Source organism: Carlito syrichta, unplaced genomic scaffold (assembly GCF_000164805.1).
Source record: "Carlito syrichta isolate Samal-C Ts95f unplaced genomic scaffold, Tarsius_syrichta-2.0.1 Scaffold303673, whole genome shotgun sequence".
Classification (NCBI taxonomy): Eukaryota; Metazoa; Chordata; class Mammalia; order Primates; family Tarsiidae; genus Carlito; species Carlito syrichta.
The window spans coordinates 1,150,453-1,174,394 of record NW_007247769.1 but is presented as its reverse complement, the minus strand read 5'-3'; the positions used below and the strand labels follow the sequence as shown (position 1 = coordinate 1,174,394).

Genomic DNA, 23,942 nt, shown 5'->3' with positions numbered 1-23,942 from the left:
GTGGAAGGATCGCCGGAGCCCAGCAGGTCGAGGCTGCGGCAGCCGGGAGCAGCCACTGCATTCCAGTCTGGGTGTCAGAGTGAGACTCCAACTCAAAAAAAAAAAAGAACTGCATTGGTTTTGCACTTAGATGTGGATTTGAACTCCAGCCCTGTGTTCACTAGCTATGTAATCTCTAGCAAGTGACTTACCCTTACTAAGCCTCAATTTCTTCATCTGTGAAATAGGGACAAAATAGCACTTCCCTCATAGGTTTGTGAGGAGATAACTCTGTAAAGTTTTTTTTATTTCTTCCAGTGAATGAGGCAAGGGACATTTGAAAATACCAAAACAAGCCGGGCTCGGTGGCTCAGCCTGTAATCCTGCGCTTTTGGGAGGCTGAGGTGAGTGGATTGACTGAGCCCGTGCGTTCGAGACCCGCCTAGGCAGGCGAGACCTCATCTCTACAATAAATCAAAAAATTAGCGGGGCGTGGTAGTGCACACCTGTAGTTCCAGCTACTTGGAAGGCCGAGGCAGAAGAATCGCCAGAGCCCAGCAGGTCGAGGCTGCAGTGGCTGGCAGCGGCCGCTGCACTCCAGTCTGGGCGACGGAGTGAGACTCCAACTCAAAAAAATAAAAAATAAAAATACATTCTAAAAAGCAGTACACAGGTGCCTTGGGCGGTTAGAATCTTCACTGTTTTGCAAAAAGGCTTCATTGTTGCAGAACGGGAACATACACTGAGAAACCATCAGAACACCACTGACCGTGCTCCACTCTGCCATTTAAAATTTTTCTTAAAAATAAAAAAAAGAGTCCCGTGCCTTTGGGAGGCTGAGGTGAGTGAACTGCCTGAGCCCGTGGGTTTGAGACCCACCTGGGCAGCGAGACCTCATCTCTACAATAAATCAAAAAATCAGCCGGGCGTGGTAGCACATGCCTGTAATTTCGGCTACTTGGAAGGCTGAGGCGGAAGGATCGCCGGAGCCCATCAGGTCGAGGCTGTGGTGGCCGGGAGCGGCCACTGCACTCCAGTCTGGGCGACAGAGTGAGACTCCAACTCAAAAATAAATAAATAAATAGAGTATCTGCCAAACACACAGAAAAGCGGAGCAAATCATGTACCAAACCTTTATGTACTCACAGCTTAGGTGTAGTCTTAACATCAATTCTCGAATTGCTTTCAAGAGAATAAAACATTACAGGTGTTGCTAAAGCCCCCAATGCACCCTTCTTATCCCATTTCCCTGTCTCTTCACTCCTTTAAAGTTGCTGTTGACCACATCCATGCATGATATTATGGTCATACTACCAAAGATTCAAAAATATTTCTCAAAATTTCATACTCTAGGTGCTTGTTTTTATTTACTTTTTATTTCAATAGCTTGAGGGGTACAAGTGGTTTTAGTTAACAGATGTATTTCCAGGTACATCTTTTTATTCAATGCTGCTTTTGAGGGTCAGTCAAGCTGATGCAGGTAGCTTCACTGTATGGCTATTCCACAACTGCTCCTCCTTCTGATCAAGAAACATATATACTGTCCCCAATTCTTTGCTTATAATAATAAATTATTATAAGTAATACTGCTTGAACATGGGGGTATACATGTCTCCCACGTGTGCAAGAGTTTCCTCTGAACACTCAGAAGGAGTGTGGCTGAGCCTTGAAATACGGAGCTTTCACCCATCCTGGGCAATGTCAAACTGCTCCCCAAAGTAGCTGTTACCCATTTACACCCCCATCAGCCATGAGGACGAGTTCTGACAGTTACTGTCACCAACACATCTTCACCAAGATGCAGTACAAGAAGATTTCTTTTCATTTTCATCCGTGGTAAAATACAGTAACATAACATGCACCCTCATAGCCATTTTTAAGTGTCCAGGTTAGTAGTGTTTAGTACATTCACACAGTTGTGCAACCTACCTCCAGAATTTTTCATCTTGCAAAACTGAAACTCTGTACTCACTGAACAATGACTTCTCATTTTCTCCTTCTCTAGCTCCTGATAGCCACCCTTCTACTTTCTGTCTGAATGAATCTGACTACTTTAGAGATCTCACATAAGTAGAATCAGACAGTATTTGTCTTTTTGTGATGAGCTTATTTCACTTAGCATGATGTCCTCACAGTTCACCCATATTGTAGCACGAGTCAGAATCTCCTTCCTTTGTAAGGCTGAATAATATTCCATTGTATAAGTCTACCATATTTTGTTTATCTATTCATTTGTCAATGGACACTTGGGCTGCTTCCACCCCTTGGCTACTATGAAACAGACAGATTTTTTTTAAGTTTTATCAATATCATGGACCTAAAATATTGTGTCTCTTTGTTTTAACTTTACATTCTCGATTATTAGAGAAACTGAACAACTCTCCTTATGTTTATGAATTACACATATTTTCTCCTCTATGAATTGCCTATTTATATCCTGTGACTTTGTCTCTCTACTTCCCTCCCTCCCTACCTTACTTTCTCTTTCTCCCTCTTTTTTTCCGTACAGGTTATTTTTAAATTCTAGGTACAAAGCCTTTTCAGATATTCATTACAAATATCTTCTCTCAATATGTGGCTTTTAAATTTTCTCACAATATCTTTTTTTATACTAAAGTTTCACATTTTAATATGGCAAATTCCTGGCTCAGGTAATCATCCCACCTCAGCCTCCTAGTAGCTAGAACTACAGGTACATGCAACCACACCCAGCTAATTTTTCTATTTTTTGTAGAGATGGGGTCTCACTACATGACTAGGCTAGTCTTGAATCATGGCCTCAAATGATCATCCCACTTTAGCCTCCCAAAGCACTGAGACAACAGGCATGAGCCCACTGTACCCGGCCTAATATGGTAAAATTTATCAATCATTTTCTTCATGGTTTGTGTCTTGATGGTTTTATTTAAGAAATTATTTCCTTCCTACCTTAAGATCATAAGGATACTCTCCTATTATTTTTCCTAAAAAGTGCTAAAGTTTTGTTTTCCTTACTTAAGCCTTTACCCTACTTGGAATATATTTCTGTGTCTTGTGTGAGATGGAGATGTAACATTATTCTTTTCCATAAATCATTCGACCAATGAGAACTGGGCCCCTGAGTGAGGACACCTGAATTGAGAGTCGGAGGGCACTAAGGACATCACTTGACAGTGCCCACCACTGAGGGGTGGAAAGGGGACCCCACAAGAAGAAGGGGCTCACCCATAACCATACAGTCCATGAAGAATGCTCCTGACATCTGGTTAAACAACGCCTGCTATCCACGTCTGAAAAAACTCCACATCTAGACTAAACTGCCCTGATTGGGGGAAAGTATCTTTGGAATGCCGATTAAAAATTACTTCAAATGTTTTACTCTCTAAACAAACCCTTAGCCAGGTGAGAATCCCACTGGCTCAAAGTGAGTCTGGTTTACTAACAAAGGTTGCTGCCATTGCCTGAGTTCCCCACAAGATGGCAGCCCTGGGTAGGCCAGCCAAGGATTCTCCCAAAGTTGTCCTGCCAGCTTCATAAATAAACAAATTTTAAAGGCAGGCTTGACAAGATACAAAGCCACCGTTTGGACCTTGGCCTGGCAGAGACCATCTTCATCAGTACACAACAGAATCTGGAGTCCATACCATGGCTGGGCCATTCTTCATTGGGAAATAGTCCCCCCCCAAATGCCCTAAACCCTGAGCTGCTTGGATCTGGGCCTGTGTGACCATCCAGAGACAATCAAGGTGCCAGGATGGACCACAAATTCTGGTGAGACTTAGCCAATCAGGGAAAATGCCCGAGCTGACCCAGAGATCCTTTGTGAGGCTCAACCCAGCTTTGATAACATGTTGGGATCCCAGGGGTAGAAAAGACCCTGGAGACAGAGAACTGGTCCTGCACTGTTTCCCCTGTAGTTATACCCCCACAGCTCAGCCCATCACAGGTAAAAGCTCTTCGTGAAAGGGTCTTGCTTACCATGAGCTACATTCCACCTCCCTATAGCTCCTAACCTCTGGTTCTCATTCTAGAAGCAAATGAGAGTAATCCTGTTCCCACAGTGCAGCATCCAGATATTCAAAGAGGTCCTCAGGCCCCCAGATACTTCCCAACATCTCTCCATAAGCAAGCTCAGAATCATGCCTGTGCTGTTATCTACAGCCTCTGAAGAAAGTTGGGCAATCACGGCTGCAGTTAACTCCCGAGAATCTGAAAAACAATCCTATCAATGGGTCTAGAATTCTTCTCTTTCCTCATTAGAAGATTATGTTCTTAGTAGGCATTTCCACATACACATACACACACATGCATACAGAGACAAACAAACATCTAACTACAATTAGACATCTAGCTTCCCAGCTAAGACTAATAGAAGACAGAGAACAATCAAATTTGACCCTACAATTCTAACAGGAAGAAACTTAACTTTTCCTCTTAGGCAGGCAGCAGCGGTCTTTAGAAATGACTCCCCTCCAGCCTGAGTACAGGACAGTAGGCCTGACAGGAAGGGGCTTGTGAGAAGGGGTAATTGAAGTACAAGGAGATACAGAGACAGTCGCAGTGTGAGCTGCTCCTCTTGGAGAGACCAAGAAGAGAACAGCCTTCTGTCTGTATCCACACTGGTCAGAAACACTCCTCCTCTCTGGGCTTCTCTATGAGGGATGCCCTTCAGAGACCAAAAAGCCCCTCTCCTCCCTTCCTTCCTCTGAGCCCTTGAAAGGGCCTTAATCCAGGATTCCTGGGAATAGAAAGTCAACTTTTATGAATTACTAATATATATATGGAGAGAAAGACAGACACATACAGACAGGGGAAAGGGCAAGAAGAAGAAAAGAGGAAATTATTGGCCTTAGAGGTTTTCCAAATAAATGGGCAGAACTTATGAAAAAGAAAATCTGCACTGCCTTGGGCCCACCCAGCGATTTTACTTCTAAGAATCAACTTTAAAATATATGCACAAAAATAAGGCCGGGTACAGTGGCTCATGACTATAATCCCAGCACTTTGGGAGGCTGAGACAGGAGGATCACTTGAGCCCAGGAGTTCGAGACTAGCCTGGGCAACATAGCGAGACCTTATCTCTACCAAAAAAAAAAAAAATTAAAAATTTAGCCATGTGTAGTGGCTTGCACCTGAAGTCCCAGTCACTCAGAAGGCTGAGGCAGGAGGATCACCTGAGCCCAGGAGGTCAAGGATAAGGTGAGCCCTGATCATGCCACAGCACTCCAGCCTGGGTGACAGAGTGAGACTCCAACTCAAGAAAAAGAAAAAGAAAAGAAAAATATGTGAACAAAAGAACATAAAAGACATAAGTGTATCCACTGAAAACCTGTTCTTAATAGGAGAAAAGTGGCTAGGCATGGTAGTTCATGCCTATAAGCCCCAGTACTTTGTGAGGCTGAGGTGGGAGTATTGTTTGAGGCAAGGAGTTTAAGACTAACCTGGGCAACATAGTGAGACCCTGTCTACAAAAAAAATAAACAGGGAAAACGTGCTGACAACCAAGATGCTCAAAACACACAGAATGGGATTAATACATTACTGACAACAAAACTAAGACACATTTTTTTTGATGTTCAAATTTATAGAAAATGTAAGGAAATGCATGATGTATTATAGAGGATTTCTGGGGGTTTTGTTTTTTAAAGGCAGCTTTCAGGAAATATAAACAAGACTTTGTGTGTTAAACGTGACAAGAAAATTATCTATAAGGATACATACCTCAAGTTGTTTACACAGGGGTTAGTCATTTCTACAATGTAAGGCTGAGGATGAGGAGGAGGTGAGTGCCTTCATTATTAAGTTTTTTATTTTCTTTTTTACCAAAGAATATGCATTATTTTAGTTTTTAAAAAAATATGCACAAACATCCTTTACTTTTCTTTCCATCCAAGGCTTGTCAATCTCTGTCCAGGGTCTCCTGGACATTCCTGACACAGCCCACAAGAATCCAAGATGGCGCATTCTGACTGACAGAACCTGGAGATGGAACTGCCAGACTGTGACCTTCCCCCCCTCAAAACATCCACACACACAGGACAAAGCACCTGTCTGCTGCTCTCAAGTGGGAGAGGGGCCAAGGCCCAGGCCCAAGACGCCCCCTCCCACCCAAGGCTGCCTCATTTCCTCTGAGATAAATCATGCAGAGGGCTGGAAAGCCCCACAAATCCCTCAAGCAAACATTCAAGTCAAACAGCACCATTTACCCCGCAAGGGCCTCTTCAAGTTTACAAGGCGTGGGAGGAACCAGGCAACAAAACTGGCCTTGTCCAGTGAGCTTGACCTCTGCCCTCAGACCCGATGGGGAGCAAGTCTCCTTTGCTGCTGGCCCAGTACCCCCTGAGCGTCCCAAGCGAGGGCATCCCCCCCACACCTGGGGAAGGTGAGCGGCCCGGGCTGAGGGGACTGGCTACCTAACAGTTCAGAAGCTCTCACCCCGTATGGCTTCCTCTCCGGGGGGGTCCTGAGGTGATACTGGCTGGGGGACACTAATACAACTGAACTGACCAGGAAGAATCCCCACCCCACCCCCACCCCACCCTCTGTCACCAAGGACCGCAGCTATTGGAAAAAAAGAGTAAGAAACGGGATGGGGGGGAGAAAGACCTTCCCATGTAAGACACACTGGAAAGGAAGAGGAGAAATAGAAGGCAGACAATCACAATCTGAATGTTTGCAAAGCTGTGCAGTCCTCAGGAAAGTCAGAGAATGGGAGGCAAGGAAACTGTGTGCCTCATCATCAGGGCAGGTGTTTTTATGAGAAGGTGAAAACTGGAGTCTTTTTTCTTCTGAGTTATAATTTACATGCCACACAACTCACGCTCTTAAAGTATACAATTCAGTGGTTTTTAGTATACTCACAAGGTCATGAACCTACAAGATTGTGCAGTCACTACCGTTATCTAATTCCAGAACATTTTCATCACCCCAAAAAGAAACCCATGCCCATCAAATATCACTCCCATCCTCCCATTCCCCTAGTCCAAGACAACCACAAATCTACTTTCTGTCTCCTTGGATTCCCCTATTCTAGACATTTCTTAACTGGAATCATAATATGTGATTATATATCTTTTGTGGCTGGTCTCTTTCATCTGCTATCATGTTTTTGAAGTTCATCCACATTAGGGCATGTATCAGTACTACATTCCTTTTTATGCCAAATAATATGGATACACCACATTTTATGTACCAAAAATTATCAGTTGATGGACACTGGGGTTGTTTCCACTTTGGGGCTGGCTACAAATAATGCAGCTACAAACAGTCATATCTCCAAGGTTCTCTTGGGTACATACGTACGAGAGGAATTGCTAGGTAATCTTGGAAGTATGTTTAACTTTTTGAAGAATCATTAGACTGTTCTTTTTTTTTTTGAGTTGGAGTCTCATTCTATCGCCCAGGCTGGAGTGCAGTGGCATACTCACAGTTACCCCAGTGTCGACCTGCTGGGCTCCGGCGATCCTTCCACCTCGCCTAAGCCTTCCAAGTAGCCAGAACTACAGGCGCACTTGCTACCACGTCTGGCTAATGTTTTATTTATTGTAGAGATGAAGTCTTACCAAGTTGCCCGGGCTGGTCTCAAAGGCTCAGGCAATCCACTCACCCACAGGCTCAGGCAATCCACTCACCTCGGCGCACCAAAGTGCTGGGACTACAGGCTGAGCCACTGAGCCCAGCCTAGACTGTCTTTCACAGTGGCTATATCATTTATTCCCACCAGCCATGTACATATCCTCAAGGAGGCATATCTTAATTCAGACTCGACAGGACTAGAAGAATAGCAATAACGATTATCAGCATTTATGAGCACAAGGTGCTGGTATCATCTATGCAGTATCATTCGGCCTCCATGACAACCATATGGACACTAAGAAAGCCCCAACCTCACGCTTTCCAGCAAGGCTGTGGGGCTTCCTTTGGACCAAGATGGAGCCACAGACACACTTGAAATTATGGATGTCTCAAATAATCAAATCCAAACTAAACACCAAGGCAAAAGGAGTCAAGTTTAGACCAAGGTGGAAAAAACAAAAAAGTCAGCAGGCAAACGAGTAAGCAAACAAAGCAGGGTGCAGGTGAAGACTGGAAGAGGCCACTTGGCCTCAGGCTGGGCAGTCACCAATCACATTTCAGGGCAGAGAAAGGGCACTAACCCTGAGCCAGGGCTGTCCCCTCAGGCAGCCTTCTGGGCGCCATGATTCCCACAGCACTTCTATCCTTACCTGCTTCACACACCGATTCCTCCAAGGGAATTCTTTTGAGGTAAAAATATTTTTGTCTTTAAAAAATGGAAAACCCGCAGTCTTTGAATCTGTTTGCTCTAAGAAACTCCAGGACGGGCGGGAGGAAGGGTGCCTGCAGGGGAAACGCAATGGGTTCCAGGCAGTCCTAAGCAGAGCCAGCACAGCACTTTCTCCTGATAATTCATCCTTAAAGATATTGCTTCATCCTCAGAGCAACACTTTCATCTGTTGCTTCATTCTCAAAGCAGTGCTCCAAGAGCAACCCCCCTTCCTGAACCTTAAGAGAGGGAAAAGCAAGGTGGAGAGGGCACTGTGGCTTCTCTGAGCCATGCAACAGGTGGGAGAAAGAGGAGTCTCCCTGCTGCTTGTTGTTCTGCCCCCCGGTTGGATTCCTGCCACCCTGGCAGCACTCACCTCCCCTTCCAGAAACCTTTTCCATGGCCAAGACTCAGTAGAGACTTACACGTAAGTACCAACCGCTGTCCCAGCCACTAGGCCTGGCCTCACACAACCAGTTCCCCTAATCAGAGGGCTCACAAAAAAGACTTCTGACAATTCGGAGTATATCCACCTCAGGGTCCCTCACTGAGCCTGCCCTGGGTACCCCACATGAGACATCAAGAAACATCAGAGAAAGAAAATAAATAACGGAAGCAAGATTTTCAACAGAATACCATTGATAACAAGAACATACTGAAGACAGTGCAAGGGGCAGTCAATAGGAAACGGGCTGAATCAATTATGCTGCTTTTATGTAACCCAATGCTCTGCAGCAGTTAAAAAGACTGAGGTAGAATATGTACTAAAATAGAAAGACACACATGATATACTAAACAAAAATGTTTGCAACAAAATATACTATATGATTTCATTTTGTGAAATAAATTATTAAGATGTAAAGAGTTCTGCCGTGTACAGTGGCTCAAGCCTGTAATCCCAGCACTTTGGGAGGCCAATGTGAGAGGATTGTCTGAGCTCAGGGGTTTGAGACCAGCCTGGGAAAGTTGGCGAGACCCTGACTCTACGGTAAATTTTTAAAAATTAGCCAGGTGCGGTAGCGCGTGCCTGTAGTTCCAGCTACTTGGAAGGCTGAGGCAGAACGATCGCCTGAGTCAAGCAGGTTGAGACTTCGGTGGCCATGAGTGTGCCACTGCACTCCAGCCTGGGTAACTCCAGCCTGGGTGACAGAGTGAGACTCCAATTCAAAATTTAAAAAATGTAAAAAGTTCTATACGTACAGATAAAAATCTCAAACTTTTCATTAGCGGTACATTCAGAATAGTTATTTCTGTGGAGCTAACATATCTGTATTGTTTGATTTTATAATTTGTAATAAAATGCACACTAATTTTGCAATAAAAAAACAGTAGTATAAAAGCAAAAAGAAAAAACCCTTCCCTTTTCTGTCTGAACAATTTAGTCTTTTTTTAAAAAATAAGTTAGGCAATATAGTGAGACGAGACCTCGTCTCATTATATTGCCCAGACTGGTCTCAAACTCCTGGGCTCAAGTGATCCCCTGGCCTTGGCCTCTCAAAGTGCTGGGATTATAGGCATAAGCCACCATGCCTGGCTTAATTTAGTCTTTAGGCTAAGTAAGCCTTCAGGTTATTAGGTGAGGGAGAACAAGACAAAAGCCTACACTTAGGTATGTGGCATCTCAGAGGGAATATCACAGCTGGCCTGGCATGAGGAAGGGTCCTGGGGAGGTGAGGCCTGGCAGAGAGAAGGTATGGGGTGGTAGAGCCCACAGAGTATAGGGAGAGGATGGCGTGGAGAGAGGGACTGCAGAGGGGATGGAAGGTGGGTACACACAGGGAGATTGATCAAGCAAGTAAAGAGATTAAGAATAACAAGAACCAGGTTTCTCACTGTTGTTTTTAAAGGGAGTTACAAAAATAAAAAGGATGGAAACCAGAAGGAACCTGTGGTTTTGGAGTAGAATCAAAAGTGCCAATGTGGGCCGGGCGTCATGGCTCACGTCCCTGATCCCAGCACTTTGGGAGGCCAAGGTGAGAGGATTGCCTGAGCCCACTGGTTCGAGACCAGCCTGGGCAACTTGGCGAGACCTCATCTCTACAATAAATCAAAACATTAGCCGGGCATGGTGGTGTGCACTTGTAGTTCCAGCTACTGGAAGGCTGAGGTAAAGGATCACCTGAGCCCAGCAGGTTGAGGCTGTGGTTGCCAAGAACATGCCACTGCACTCCTGCCTGCGTGTCAGAGTGAGACTCTGACTCAAAAATAAATAAATAAATAAAAAGTGTCAATGTGAATTCATGGTTTTCAGTATATACACATCTGATACAGAGATATAGATATAAATGTATGTATGTGTACTCAGCTATTCCCTACTTCTGTCCCATTCAGAGGACCTGAAAGCAGTAATAACCCAACAGCTGTCAGCACACCAGCATAGTTAATACTAGTCTCCATTAAAAGGAATGAGAAGTCCTTGGAGCAAGCGCTAATTTCCAGGGGCTGGGGCAGGGAAATTACAAAATAAGACTGGAACATCTTGTGCCAGACAGTAAGAAAGTGCTCAAAGAATGAGGGAGACATGTCAAAAAGATGGAGCAAACCTGAAGGGGCTCCCACTGGGCATGATGAATTATAACCCATTGAATAAAACAGAAAACCATGAGTCCATGGAGAGAGAAGGAGAGAGACAGAAACTAGATAGGCAGGCAAAAGGAAAACAAGTAACTCCACAGTGGAGAAGCCACATCAGCCAGTGATCAAAGAGAACACCATCAGTAATGGGTCAAATCTAACCAAGTTCCAATTGATAGGAAGCAATGAGAAGAACACAGCATCACTTTTTTGACTTTCCTGCCAAAAATGCGTAAACTGATATCAAACAAGATGATCAGACAAATCAAGTTGAGAAGTATCCTACAAAACAACTGGCCTGTCATCCTCCAAAGCATTAAGGCCACACAGGTCAAGGAAAGCCTGAGGAACTGTTCCCAATTCAAGGAGACCAAAAAAGACATAACTAAATGCAATGCTTTATACTGAGCAAGATTCGTTTCCCATAAAAGCCACTGTTGAGACTGGCAAAACTCAATGGGGTCTGATGATGAGATAGAACTCACATACCAACATTAGTTTCCTGATGTTGATGTTTGTATTTCTGTTGAATAGGAGAATATCCTTGCTTGTAATAAATATACATTAACATACTTGGGGATGATGGGGCATGAGGCTGGCAATCAAGTCTTTAATGATACACTTAAGTTTGTAATAGTTTCACAATTAATTTTTTTTAAACGAAGATAATGACATGCTAAATTATCAGGTGAGTTCACATTGTTACACACCAGTTTGGTTTTGATCAAGCCCCAACAGTTCTGCTTTCGCCCAAAAACATAAGTAATTTCTGATGAGGATGTGGTTCTCTGTTTCATCAGCCTCATGCTACAGGGCTTGGAGGATGCTCTGTCTCCCCTTGACAATGTCTTCCAACCCCCAAATATCCAATCACCTGCAGACACAGAACATGTCACCAGCCCTTCCCATACCCCTGGGTAGCCTGAATAGTTCCAGACTGTAAGTTACAAGAGGGGAAGAGCCTGCCCAGCATCACTCACAGCAAGCCAGTGTCAGTGTGGACCCAGAGCTGAACAAAGCAAAGAAACCAACTTGGAATGCAGAGAGCAGCAAGACAATGGGCCACGCACCCACCTAAAAAAAAACAATGAGAATTGCTCTATCTCGTATCTGCCCGGGGCTTTAATATTTCCAAGCTTCTTTCCTTCCTTCATCACATGATCCATACAAAGGAAATAAACTACAGACCCCCAAACCTTGGACAGGTCAAATCCCTCTGTTACACGCCACGAGGCATAATGGCACCTGCCTGCAACAATCACAATGACGCATGATGTGAGGAATGAGTCGATTAACATTCATCTCCCTGGACTGCAGCTTCCAGGAGAGCAAGGGCTGAGTGTTCACAGACATCCCCGTGTCTTACACGAGGCAGACGTCCTAGAAATACTTGCTGACTGATCACACACGAATGAACAGATGGGTAGGTCTGTGGGTGCATGAATAACCTTGGTCTGCCCCCACCACCCAGCCCTACCTGCTGTTGCTGGGCCCGCAGGTCGCCAATCTCCTTCTGGTCCTCCTCGTGGAGCCGCTTCATGTCCTCCCACGACTGCTGCAGCAGGTTACGCTCCCGCAGCAGCTGTCCGTTCTCCCGCCTCAGCATGTCCACATCGTCCTTTAGCTGCGTCTGGTCACTCAGGAGCCGGCTGTGGAGTGTGCTGACACCCCCCCACACACACACACACAGTGAGCCCCAGCCAACCCTCTCACACCCCACCCCCACCTCAAGGCATCACCAGTCCCTCCAGGTCAACACTGCCCATAAACATATGGGACAGGAGCCGACAGCAGCCAGGCCAGCAGCACTGAGAAGCAAGCCAAAGTCTGCTAACGGCCCAATTTTAGAAACATCCAAACCACTTTTTACAAAACTGGCACCAAAAAGAGCACATGTATCCCCATGGAAAAGAGATAAGCCACTACCTGGTATAGACTTGGTACCTCCAAGTACTGAGGCCTGTGCAAATGTCTGCAGGTGGGCAGGCAAGTACCCTCAGAGGGGCACCAGGAAACCAAAGGAAAGTATGCCCTATCGGCCTATCCCACAAGAGCAAGCTGCAGTATAGCTCCTAGACAGAGACTCAGAGGCCCAGAGACCTGCCTGATCTCCTGCCTCGTGCTCTAAGCCACTTTCCTGCTGACCAGGCTTCTGAAGCTGGCAGCAAGATGATATGAAGGGTTAAGAGACTTGTTTTACACTGAGGAAAACTGAGGCCCAGAGGCACAAACGCACCTGCTGAAGGCAGACTGCTGGCTGAGTGGCGGAGGCAGGAATAGAACCAGAATCCCTGGCTCAAGTCCAGAGAAAAGAAGAGGAAGACAGCCATTTTGTGGGTGTTAAGAGCCCTGCCTAAGCAGGTTGCACTCACTGGTAGAAGTCGGTCTCCTTGGCCACCTCTTCGCACCTCTTCAAGGCGTTGGTGTGCTGGTTCTGCAGGCTCTGCAGGTCCGACATGGCCCGCACACACTGTATCTTCAGCCTCTCATAGTCGGGATTTAGTCTGTGGTAGGGCCTGGCCAGAGAGCAGGCGGCCCCATGAACACAGGCCCCGGAATTTCCATGCCCTGGATTACTCGAGCCTAGTGGTTCCCAAATACTGTTCTCCTATGCACCACAGCCACTGGGCGCTTGTTAAACTCAGATATTCCGGCCTCACCCAGACCCACAGAATCTGAATCCCCAGGATGGAGGGAGTCTTGGCTGCCTGAGTTCCCTTGTATGGGCCTGGAGAGCTGAGAAGGTGCTGCCTAGTTCTCTAAGAGCTTCCTGGAGTCTGTGCAACAGGCCTGAATCCACCCAAAATCTGCAATGGTTTCTCCTCTCTATAGAATAGTGATTCTCAACCTTGGGTACACAGTAAAATACCAAGACCAAGACAAATTACATCAGCATCTCTGGGGATATGACCTAGACATCAGGACTTTTTTTTGTTTTAACTCCCCAGAGGATTCCAATATGTAGTCAAGGTTGAGAACACTGACTGACCATGAGCAATGGTTCTTAAAGTGGAGTTTCCAGACCTGCAGCACAGTATCACAAGGGAACTTGTCAGAAATGCAAATTCTCAGGCCTAGCCCCAGACCTCCTGAATCACAAGCTCTGAAGAGAGGGAAGGATAACTAGTGATCTATACTTTAATAAGCTCTCTGGGTGATCCTGTTTTATGCTCAAGTTTGAGAATCTCTTCTCCAGGGCAGAGGTAAACAAAATTTTTTTGTAAAGGGTCCGATAGTAAATACTTCAGACTTTGCAGGTCATACAGTCTCTGTTGCAACCACTCAACTCTGCCTTGGTAGCATGAAAGTAGTCACAGACAACATGCAAACCAATGAGCATGGCTGTGTTCCAGTGAGACTTCATTTATTTATTTATTTTTTTTTTTTATTTTTGAGTTGGAGTCTCACTCTGTCACCCAGACTGGAGTGCAGTGGCATGCTCCCGGCCACCGCAGCCTCAACCTGCTGGGCTCCGGCGATCCTTCCACCTCAGTCTTCCAAGTAGCTGGAACTACAGTGCGTACCACCACACCTGGCTAATTTTTGATTTAGTGTAGAGATGAGGTCTCGCCAAGTTGCCCGGGCGGGTCTCGAACCCATGGGGTCAGGCAATTCACTCACCTGGCCTCCCAAAGCGTGGGATTACAGGCTGGGCCACCAAGCCCGGCCAAAGACTTCATTTATAAACCGGGCAGTGGGCCACATTTGGCCCACAGGCCACAGTACACCAATTCTAATGTGCTGGTACATCCTTGTCTTCATTTGTCCTACTTTGTGCTGTCCATCTAGGGAGCATATCCTCATACAAATGACCTCAAGGATCAGGCTTTGCAGCCCAGAGGCACAGAGTGCACAGGCACAGACCCTTGAAGCTCCCAAAGGGAAGAGGTTAAATCAAGCATGGGAGCTATAGGATAAACTGTTCTGTGTCCCTCCTTCTTCTCCAAAAGTCCCCCTGGATTGTGTAAGGTAGATAAAGACTCTTTCTCCATCCCACCCTATGGGCCACCCTTCCCTGGTATCTACTTCAAAATCACTACAAAAGCAGCAATGATGTTCTTTAAAGCAACAAAGATGCCAGGTAGAATGTGCCCTGCCTAAAACACATATGTGGCAAGAAAAATGAATGTGTCTGCAAATCACATAAAGCTTCACTCAACTGGGGTCTTTTGGGAGACAGTAGAGAGAACACTGACACACGGAGACACACACACACACACAGCCGAGCCTGTCAAGGGCTCGGCAATGGGATGCCTAGTTTTATCGGAGCAGGGGCTTCACACAGCAGATAGGAGATAAAGAGGGAAAGGCCCTGTCTTTAGGTTGAAAAGCAGAGACCCAGCAAGCGGTAAGGACAAGCCTGAGGCCATCCAACCAACCAGTGAGGAGGCACCAACGTAGCACCAGGCTCCTCCAGCTGTTGCCAACACCACCTACTGAACAATCATCCACAAGGTAGGCCCCAGGCTGGTCCACCATAAGCACACACAAGAGCCCACCTTGCTCACAAGCACATTACTGTCGGGGGTCTCTCCAAATGTATGATGGGGACTACCCCCATCCCTGATCTTGGAGGATGCAGGACAAGCCTGTGCCTGCCCTCTCCCCCACAAGCCTTCAGGTACTGCCTCTGGGGAGCATTTTCAGACATGTGGGAAGGTCAAGGGGACACTTAAGCAATGAAGCCTGGACCCCCAGGGGCTAAGGGTTAAGGGCCTGGGGATGACAACATTGGTGCCAGAGTAGCAATCCTGCCCATAGGGCCTGGGCAGGGGGAGTTGTGCACAATTACTACCTCTTGTCAAAGGCTGTCCCATGAGTCGCGAAGGCTAGGCGCTTGCGCAGCTCATTCCTCTCTCGGGTCATCAGCCTCAGCTGGATGGAGAGGGTCTCCATCTTCTCGTTCACCTGCCGTTCAGTGAGAAGGGGTGGTGGGGATGGCGCCTTCCCGGTGGTGCCTATGGAAGGGAGTAATAAAGTGAATTTGCATTCAGACAGTACTCATGAGGCATGGGCACTGTTCTGAGCTCTTGGCTCATGTTAGCTACTCGGGACACTTCTACACAGTGGGTCCTAATAGCATCCCCCTTTCACTGAGCCACAGAGGTGGAACAGAGACCTAAGCCCAGGCAGTCTGGCTCCAGCATCCAAGTACTCAACAGCACCACTAACCAGCCCAGGCCAAGGACCCTGAGGACACTCACTCTCTCCCCAACCTGGCTCTGACACCTCCAGGATGGGACTGTTTCAATCTTCTTCCTCACATCCTTCCCCTGGTCTGGAAATGCCAGCTGTCAAACATCCCTGGGCATGAAACATGTGATAAGATGGCCAACCTGAGCATTGAGCAGAGTAGAAGACACGGCCCAAGGAGAAAGACACGCTTGAAATGCAGTGACACTTCTAAGACCCAGGGCTGCTGGCTCTGAAGCTGGGGCCCAAGGGCTGTGTCCCTGTCCTCTCCAGGTCAGGGCTGGACACTGTACAGCTCCCTTGGTGAGTTATCCAACCACCTGGTAGACCTGCCCAACCAGCCTGGTGTGCAGGCTTGGAGGCGGTAGCTAGCTCACAGTTGAGGTAAGTGTAACATGAAACCAGGCAGTTGGGCTGTCTCACCCTCAACAGGTCCTTATCACCTGTTCTCTCTGTTCCCATGACCCAAAGTGCATTGAAGGGAGCCCATGCCTCAGGCTTTTAGCAAGCAACAGTAGCTACCATTACCACCACCTCTCACAAGGTCCAAATCCATTTCTTGGAAAAAAGCAGCCCCACCCATCTAGGGAAAAAGCACTCACTCAAGTGTCCCAGAAAAAGAGAGCAATCCACAGTGCATTTAAATTTAACACTGTCAATATGCCCTCCTGATATCTCGCCTAACTCTCAGAGATCCTCGGTGGGGTCAGGTGTTCACCACAGCCACCCATTTTATAGATATAATCCAGGAGGCTGACTTACCCTAGGGGACATGATATGTGTCTCCCCTGCAGGCCCATAATGTACAAAGGGCACAAGACATCTTCTAACTTTCTGTGCCATTCCGACCACCCCCCACCTTCAGCTGATCCTTGTTAGCTAACTGTTCGTGCAAACCAAGTATCCCCCAAGACAAAAACTGTGGCCCTGGGACTTCATTATTGGAGAAACATTCTTTTATAAATTTAGTGTGGTCCTAGTGTACAGTGTTTATAAAATCTACAGTAGTGTAATGTCCTAGGTCTTCACATTCACTCACCACTCTCTCACTGACTCACAGAGCAACTTCTAGTCCTGCAAGCTCCATTCATGGTAAGTGCTCTAATCAGATATGCCATTTTCTATCCTTCATACTGTGTTTCTACTGTGCCTTTTTATGTTTAGATACACAAATACTTACCACTGTATTGCAACTACCTACAGTGTTCAATACAGTAACATGCGGTACAGGTTGGTAGCCTAGGAGCAACTGTACCATCTAGTCTAGGTGTAGTGGTCTCAATTATCTAGGTTTGTGTTCGTACACTCTGATGTTTGCACAACAGCAAAATCACCTCATGATGCATCTCTCAAAACATATCTCCATTGTGAAGCAACACATGACTATATTTAAAAGCTACCACTGCCATGACAACCAGGACGCCTATGCTCCGGGCTAGATCTTTGGGATCAGAATATTCTCTAGAGTTGGGGCCAGGGATCAGCATTTCCCAGGAGCATCTCTTCTCCCCACCGTGGTCTACTCTATAGCAGAAGCCTTTCTTCACCTTTTCCCCAAAAGACCCTGGATCCTCCTACCCACAGCAGTTTTGGAGGTCAGGCTGAGTCCCCTGATTGGCAGTAACTTACCCAACTTTCTGACAAGTAATGATTCCTTTGACTATGCCTGCCGCCGCTTCTGGACATACCTTCTACTCACCCACTAACTAATTCCAGGGGAAATAATCTATGGAGGACTGTGAACCTGAGAACGGGCTGAAGAGATTCAAGGAACACCCAGAAAAGGCAATTTCAATGTTCACAGTCGCAACCCACCCACACAACAGCAGCCAGCACAGTTGTTGCAGGCATTAATTTAATCTTCACAATAGCCCATAGGTGGGTATTAATTTTTTTTTTTAACTCTTCTTACTGTCATTCCCAAAGGATACTAATTTTATTGTTCCCATTCTACAAGTGAGAAACTAAAGCCCAGCAAAGTCAGGCAGTCAGCCTGGATTTGGGGCACTTGTACTTCATGCCTATGCCTCACTGTCTCCCAAATGACAACCATCAGTAGCACGTTCTTTATGCCTGGCAATTTCTGAACTGCTTTCCATACAGTATCCCATTCAATCCTCATAAGGTACATTGCTGTTATTCTCATTTTGCAAGTCAGGAAACAAGACTTTATCAAGGCTAAAGAGTATGTCCAGGTCACAGAGCCAGTAAATGACAACACTGGAATGCGTAGTTCTAACTGATCCTGGAGCCAAAGATATTAACAAAGCTCGCAAACTTTTTGTTCTTAGGACCTCTGTATGCTCTTAAAAATTACTGAGGACTCTTCATAGAGTTTTTGTTTATATGCACTGTATCTATCTAATCAAATCTACCATATTAGAAATGAAAACCAAGAAAGTATTTTAAAATATTTATGAATTTATTTTAAAATAACCAAAATCACATTACATATTCACATAAGTTTTTTTATGAAAAAATAACTACCCTTTCCATCACAAAACAAAAAATATATAATGGGAAGAGTAGCACTGCTTTGCATTTTGTTGCACTGTTAATGTCTGGCTTCATAGAGACAGCTAGAGTCTCATCTCTGCAACATCACCCACCCTGGGCAGAACCTTTGGAAAACTCTACACCCTTGTGAGGATGAGAGCATAAAAGGCAGGTGACATCTTAGTATTGTTATGAAAACAGTTTGACTCACAGGTCTCTGGAAAGAACCTCAGGGACACAAGGCCACACTTTGTGAATGGCTGCTTTGTGCTATACTCAAGTTCAAGAAATATCAGAGAAACATCAAACTGTCCTGTTTCAGAACTGAAAAGCACCAGGACCAGCAACCTGTCTTCAGAGAGGCAAGGAACTTTTACTCCCACATTACAAATGTGGGAAAAGAAAGATGTGTCCCTGGTTTGTGAAAAGCTAGAGAGAGAAGAGAAGGAAGCAGGACAGAAGTGGGGGCCTTCAGATCCAACCCAAAGCACAACCTGTCTCAGGCTCCAGCTGTGAGGATCTAGGGGCAGCGGACCATACAGACAAAGCGAACACCGATATGTATCAAGCACTGCCCAGGTGCTAGGTTCTGTCTCCATCTCATTAATACCCACGACGCCCTAACAGGTTTATGCCAGGATCACCCCTTGACAATCTGACATCCAGAAAGACTGCACAGCTAAGAAAATAATGACCCACAAGCAGACTCAGCTCTGACACCAGAGCCAAAGCCTCAGCCCCTACACAACACTGCCTCCCAACAGGGGTGGACTCCTGTTTCCCTTCCCCTGTCCCAAAAGCTTGTGCGTTCAGGAAACATTAAAAAAGTGAGGCTAACTAGGCCTGAGAATCCATCCCATCTCATGGCAGGTTCTCTGACCTACTGGAAAGCCCTGCCTTGATGTCCCCATCCTGACACAATCAGGAAGAGGCAGAGGGCCGAGAAGGGACACAGGGGGACCTCAAGACCAGTCCCAAGATGTGCTAAGCCATGAAGCTCCAAACTAACAACAAGTGTTGCAGAAAATCCTCTCCCTCCCATTCAACTAAAATAAAGTTTTTTGTCTTTTTACTTTAGTACTTCAGAGTTGGAAGATGTTCTGAGGATAATCTAATCTTACCATCCAGATGTTTCCAGGATCCCCAAGATTGAACTCCAGAGTGAGGGAGCTTACTACTTCCCAGCAATGCCTATCTTATCTCCCCCTAAAATTATCATCTCTACTAACTTAAAAAAAAATCTGTCTCTGTATATTTCCTTCACTGATCCTAGATTTACCCTTATGGGCCACAAGCCACAACCATAATTCCTCTTCTACACAATAGACCTGCATGTATTTGAACACAGCAAACCACCAAGTCCTTTTACCACTGACCCCTATTAGAATGGCTAAAATAAAAAAGCAACGCCACCAAATGCTGACAAGAATGCAGCTGGACTCTCAGAACTGCAACTCTTAAACGCTGCTGGGAATACAAAATGATGCAGCCACTTCAGAAAACAGTTCGGCTGTTTCTTATGAAGTTCAACATACAATTACCACACTGCCCAGCAACCCTACTCCTAGATATTTACCCAAGAGAAATGAAAACTTCACACAAAAACCAGTACATAGCTGTTTAGAGTAGCCAGTGAAGGAATAAACAATGGTGTTCCATCCATACAATGGAATACTACTCAGGAATTTTAAAGGGGGGGGGCAAGTGTGGTGGCTGAGGCTGAGGCAGGAGGATCACTTGTGCCCAGGAGTTCAAGATCAGCCTGGGCAGTATAGCAAGATCTTGTCTCAACAAAAAATAAAAAAATTAGCCAGGTATGGTGGCATACACCTGTAGTCCCAGCTACTCAGGAGGCTGAGGTGGAAGGATCACCTGAGCCCAGAAAGTCAAGGCTGCAGTGAACTGTGGTCATGCCACTGTACTCCAGCCTGGGCAACAGTGTGAGACCCCAAATTAAAAAAAAAAAAAAAAATGAACTGCTGATAACTACCAATGCACACAAGGGGATGGGTGAATATGGAATGCCTATGCTGAGTGAAAGAAGCCAGACTCTAGCAGCTACATGCCACATGATTCCATTCACATAACGCTCTGGAAAAGGCAAAGCTATAGGACAGAAAAGAGATTAATGGTTACCAGAAACTAGGGGTAGAGAAAAGGCAACTACAAAGTCCAAGAAGGGCCAAGCATGGTGGCTCCCAGCACTTTGGCAGGAGGATCACTTAAAACCAGGAGGGCAGCTTGAGCAACATAGGGAGGCCAGCTTGGGCAACATAGGGAGACTCCATTTCTACAAAAAATAAAAATGAAATTAGCCAGGCATGATGGCATGTATACATAATCCCAGCTACTCAGGAGGCTGAAGTGGGAGGATTATCTGAGCCAAGGAGGTCAGGGCTGTGAGCCATGATTGTGCCACTGCACTCCTGCTTGAAAAACAGAGCAAGACCCTGCCTTAAAAATAAATTACTCTTTGTAAATTGTATCTCAATGAACATAACTTTATTCTTTTCAAGTTAAGAAAACCAAACTGTGGTGCCCTGAAGGGAAGCTATCATTCCAGGAATGATGTGACAGGTGAAGGAGATGAGGATCAACTCCCTCTGCTGTCACTGTGGCTCTTTACAGAAAACTTAAAAAAAAAAAAAGCAAACCAAAAAACGAACATCAAGTTGTCAAAAAAAAAAAAAAAAAAAAAAGCCTCAAATGCCCATTCCTTGGCTTCGGCAACCTGTCCTAGTTCTTTTGGATCCAAATGCAAAAGGTCCCCCCGCCCTCAGGTTTTCCTCTCCCAAGCCTGGAACCCACTGGAGAAAAAGGCAGATTGTCCTTTACCTTTTGGTGTCCAGGACAGGATTTAGGAGATCAGGGATTTGGTTTGGACTAAAACGACCCAAAAACACATGCTAGAAGACGCCAGGAGACCAGGTAGAGGCCCTGGATCGTGGACAAAGAGCTGCCACCTGGGTGTGAGTGAGAGAGCAGAAGGGAGTCTCCCTATCACACAATCCTCAGTTCCTCCTTGTAGACACCCAGGTGGCCCTGGCTGCTGCGCTCAGTAAACAGCTGGCAACTGGGTAGACTTCTCAACCAAAGCTCTTTATCCTTGGCTCCATCATCCCCATTCTCTAGCTGACCCTGGAGGTGCCTCCACATTCTTTCCCAGCTTTGCTTCCCTGTAGTGCCAGAAGCCAAGGAGAAAACTGGTGCTGGCCAAGGCCAAAAGTGGTCAGGTAAACTAGAATGTCCAGGTAAACTTTCTGTCTACCTCCAGGCCCTGGCTGTCAGGGAGAAGTGAAGCAGTGGCAGAACACGGTCATCAGAGCACCAAGCCGTCCTCACCTACAGCTCAGGATAGCAAGAGCTATCCAGGAAAGACCCAGTCTCTGCCCTGAACCAGTGTTGCTTAAAGCACCTAAGCTGCACTATAGAATTTGTTAAAAATGACAACTTTCAGGTCCCATCCACTGAATCAGAAACTCTGAGGGTAAATCCCAGCATTCAGTGTCTTAACAAGCCCTCCACGTGATTATGAATTAAGATACAATTTCCAAACAGTAATTTTTTTTTTTTTTTTTTTTTTTTTTTGTTGAGACGGGGGTCTCTTGTTCTGGCTGGAGTGCAGGGGCATGATCAAGACTCACTGCAACCTTGACCTCCTGGGCTCAGGTAATCCTCCCGCCTCAGCCTCTCAAGTAGCTGGGATTACGGGCGTGCACCACCATGCCCAGCTATTTTTTTTATTTTTATTTTTTGTATAGATGGGGTCTCCCTATGTTGCCCAAGATGGGATAGGCAGTCCCCATATGACCAGTGCCCCCTACTACCAGGGCAGTGTGTGCTAGCAAAGAGCTCTGCCTCTCGGTGATTCTGATGCCTGGTAAAGTTTGAGAACCTCTATTCTGGACCAAAGTTGCACCTGCTGGACAGGGTGAGCTTTTTTTCCCTCCTTTGTTTTACTTGACTGTCCTGCAGCCAATGTATTTAACTTTTTTCCCGTTTAACCTAAGGATACACACCAGAGGTGCTTATGGCTGCAGTGTTTACTCCAAGATTTTTTAAAAAAGAGAATGACTATATTTTGTATGGCAACTCACTTTTTTAAAAAAAGTAATTCTCGTTAGGATGAGAGACTAGTTCTGTTTAAAAACAACTCTGAGAACAGTTTTTATATTTTATTTTCACATTGAAAATCAGATTTGCTTCAGCCTCAAAGAGCACATTTATGTAAAATTAAATGAACCCAGTAGCAAGTTACACTTTTTATTTTTTTTCTAAATGGGTAAAGTGTTAAATGAATACCCCACTGACGTCCAACTATGAAGGCCTAAGGAGGACACCCTCCTTAGTCAGGGAGTACATGACTCCAGCTCAGCTCCTTCCCCAACTTAGAATAAAACCAGGTTAGATTCCAACGCAGCAGGCCAGGTCCCAGACCTCTAGCCAAAAAACTACTTGCTCTCAAACCTCTGACTCAGGGACAGCTTCTCAGAAACCCAAACCAAGCCAAGCAGCAACTGCTCCCTGGCCAATTGTTTCTCAGATGCTCCTGAGTCTGGAGCTGTGTTTCTAGAAGGCCCAACTCAAGCACTATCTCCTCTGGGAAGCTTTCTCTGATTCCCCTCATCAGAACTGCTCCTTCCTTGTGCTATTTCTGTCTGCTGTACCACACAGGACAAAATGGCCAGTCACTTCCTGACAGCATGGTAAGACTGGGACTATGCCTTACCCTGATCCCTATGAACACTGAACACCTGCACCATGAGGAGAGGGTGTTCCCATGTGTCTGACAAATTGAGAGAAAAAAGGCTTTCCAAAGGGGTGTCTCAACCCAAAAGCCTGGGCCAGGAAAGAAGAGCCAGGGGCCATAGGACATCAATAAGCAGCCAGTCCCTGCCTCCCTGACGACTCACCCTACCTTCCCCTATCAACCAGAAGCAGCACTTTCAAGGAATCTTTCCTGGGATACGAGGGAACCCCTCCAGATCTTTCTCCTGCCAACAAGCCAGGAAACCTCTCTATTTAATAAGAAATCTCCTGCTACTTCAATTTGTATGGAATTTAAGGCTCGCTTTACAAATGCTGCCCAAGAATGTCTCTTCTCCTTAAACCATCCCTGGTTATCCAAGATGAGAAATAAAAGGCTGCTGAGAAATTAGGTCAGGATGAATGGGGAGGAAAAAATATCGATTGCCTGAAACGAGTATGCATTCTGGGAGTAGTCCACAGGGCAGGTCATAGGCGCACGGGTCGGGAAGGGCCTCAGAAAAGCTGCACATACTTAGCTGATGAAAACTGCCTGAAGAGGCCTTGGCAGAAAGACACGGCAGCCTGAAAGGCTGATAGCAAAGGTGTGACGAGTTGTTAGTAGGGTCAAACTGGAGATCTGAGACAGATGCCTGCACATAATCATAGAGAAAATTCTGTCTATATACCC

The 23,942-nt window shown here is 45.9% G+C and overlaps 1 protein-coding gene across 1 annotated transcript in view; it reads right to left on the bottom strand.

Annotated features, from left to right (window-relative positions):
• The window catches only part of DLG5 (discs large MAGUK scaffold protein 5), a 134,594-nt gene that overhangs the window by 52,987 nt on the left and 57,665 nt on the right, over positions 1 to 23,942 (bottom strand). Inside the window, exons 3-5 of the mRNA XM_008059018.1 lie at positions 15,612 to 15,774; positions 13,189 to 13,332; positions 12,294 to 12,477 (exon numbers count right to left, since the gene is read on the bottom strand). Coding sequence (XP_008057209.1) covers positions 12,294 to 12,477; positions 13,189 to 13,332; positions 15,612 to 15,774 — 491 coding nt within the window. The remainder of the gene's footprint in view (positions 1 to 12,293; positions 12,478 to 13,188; positions 13,333 to 15,611; positions 15,775 to 23,942) is intronic.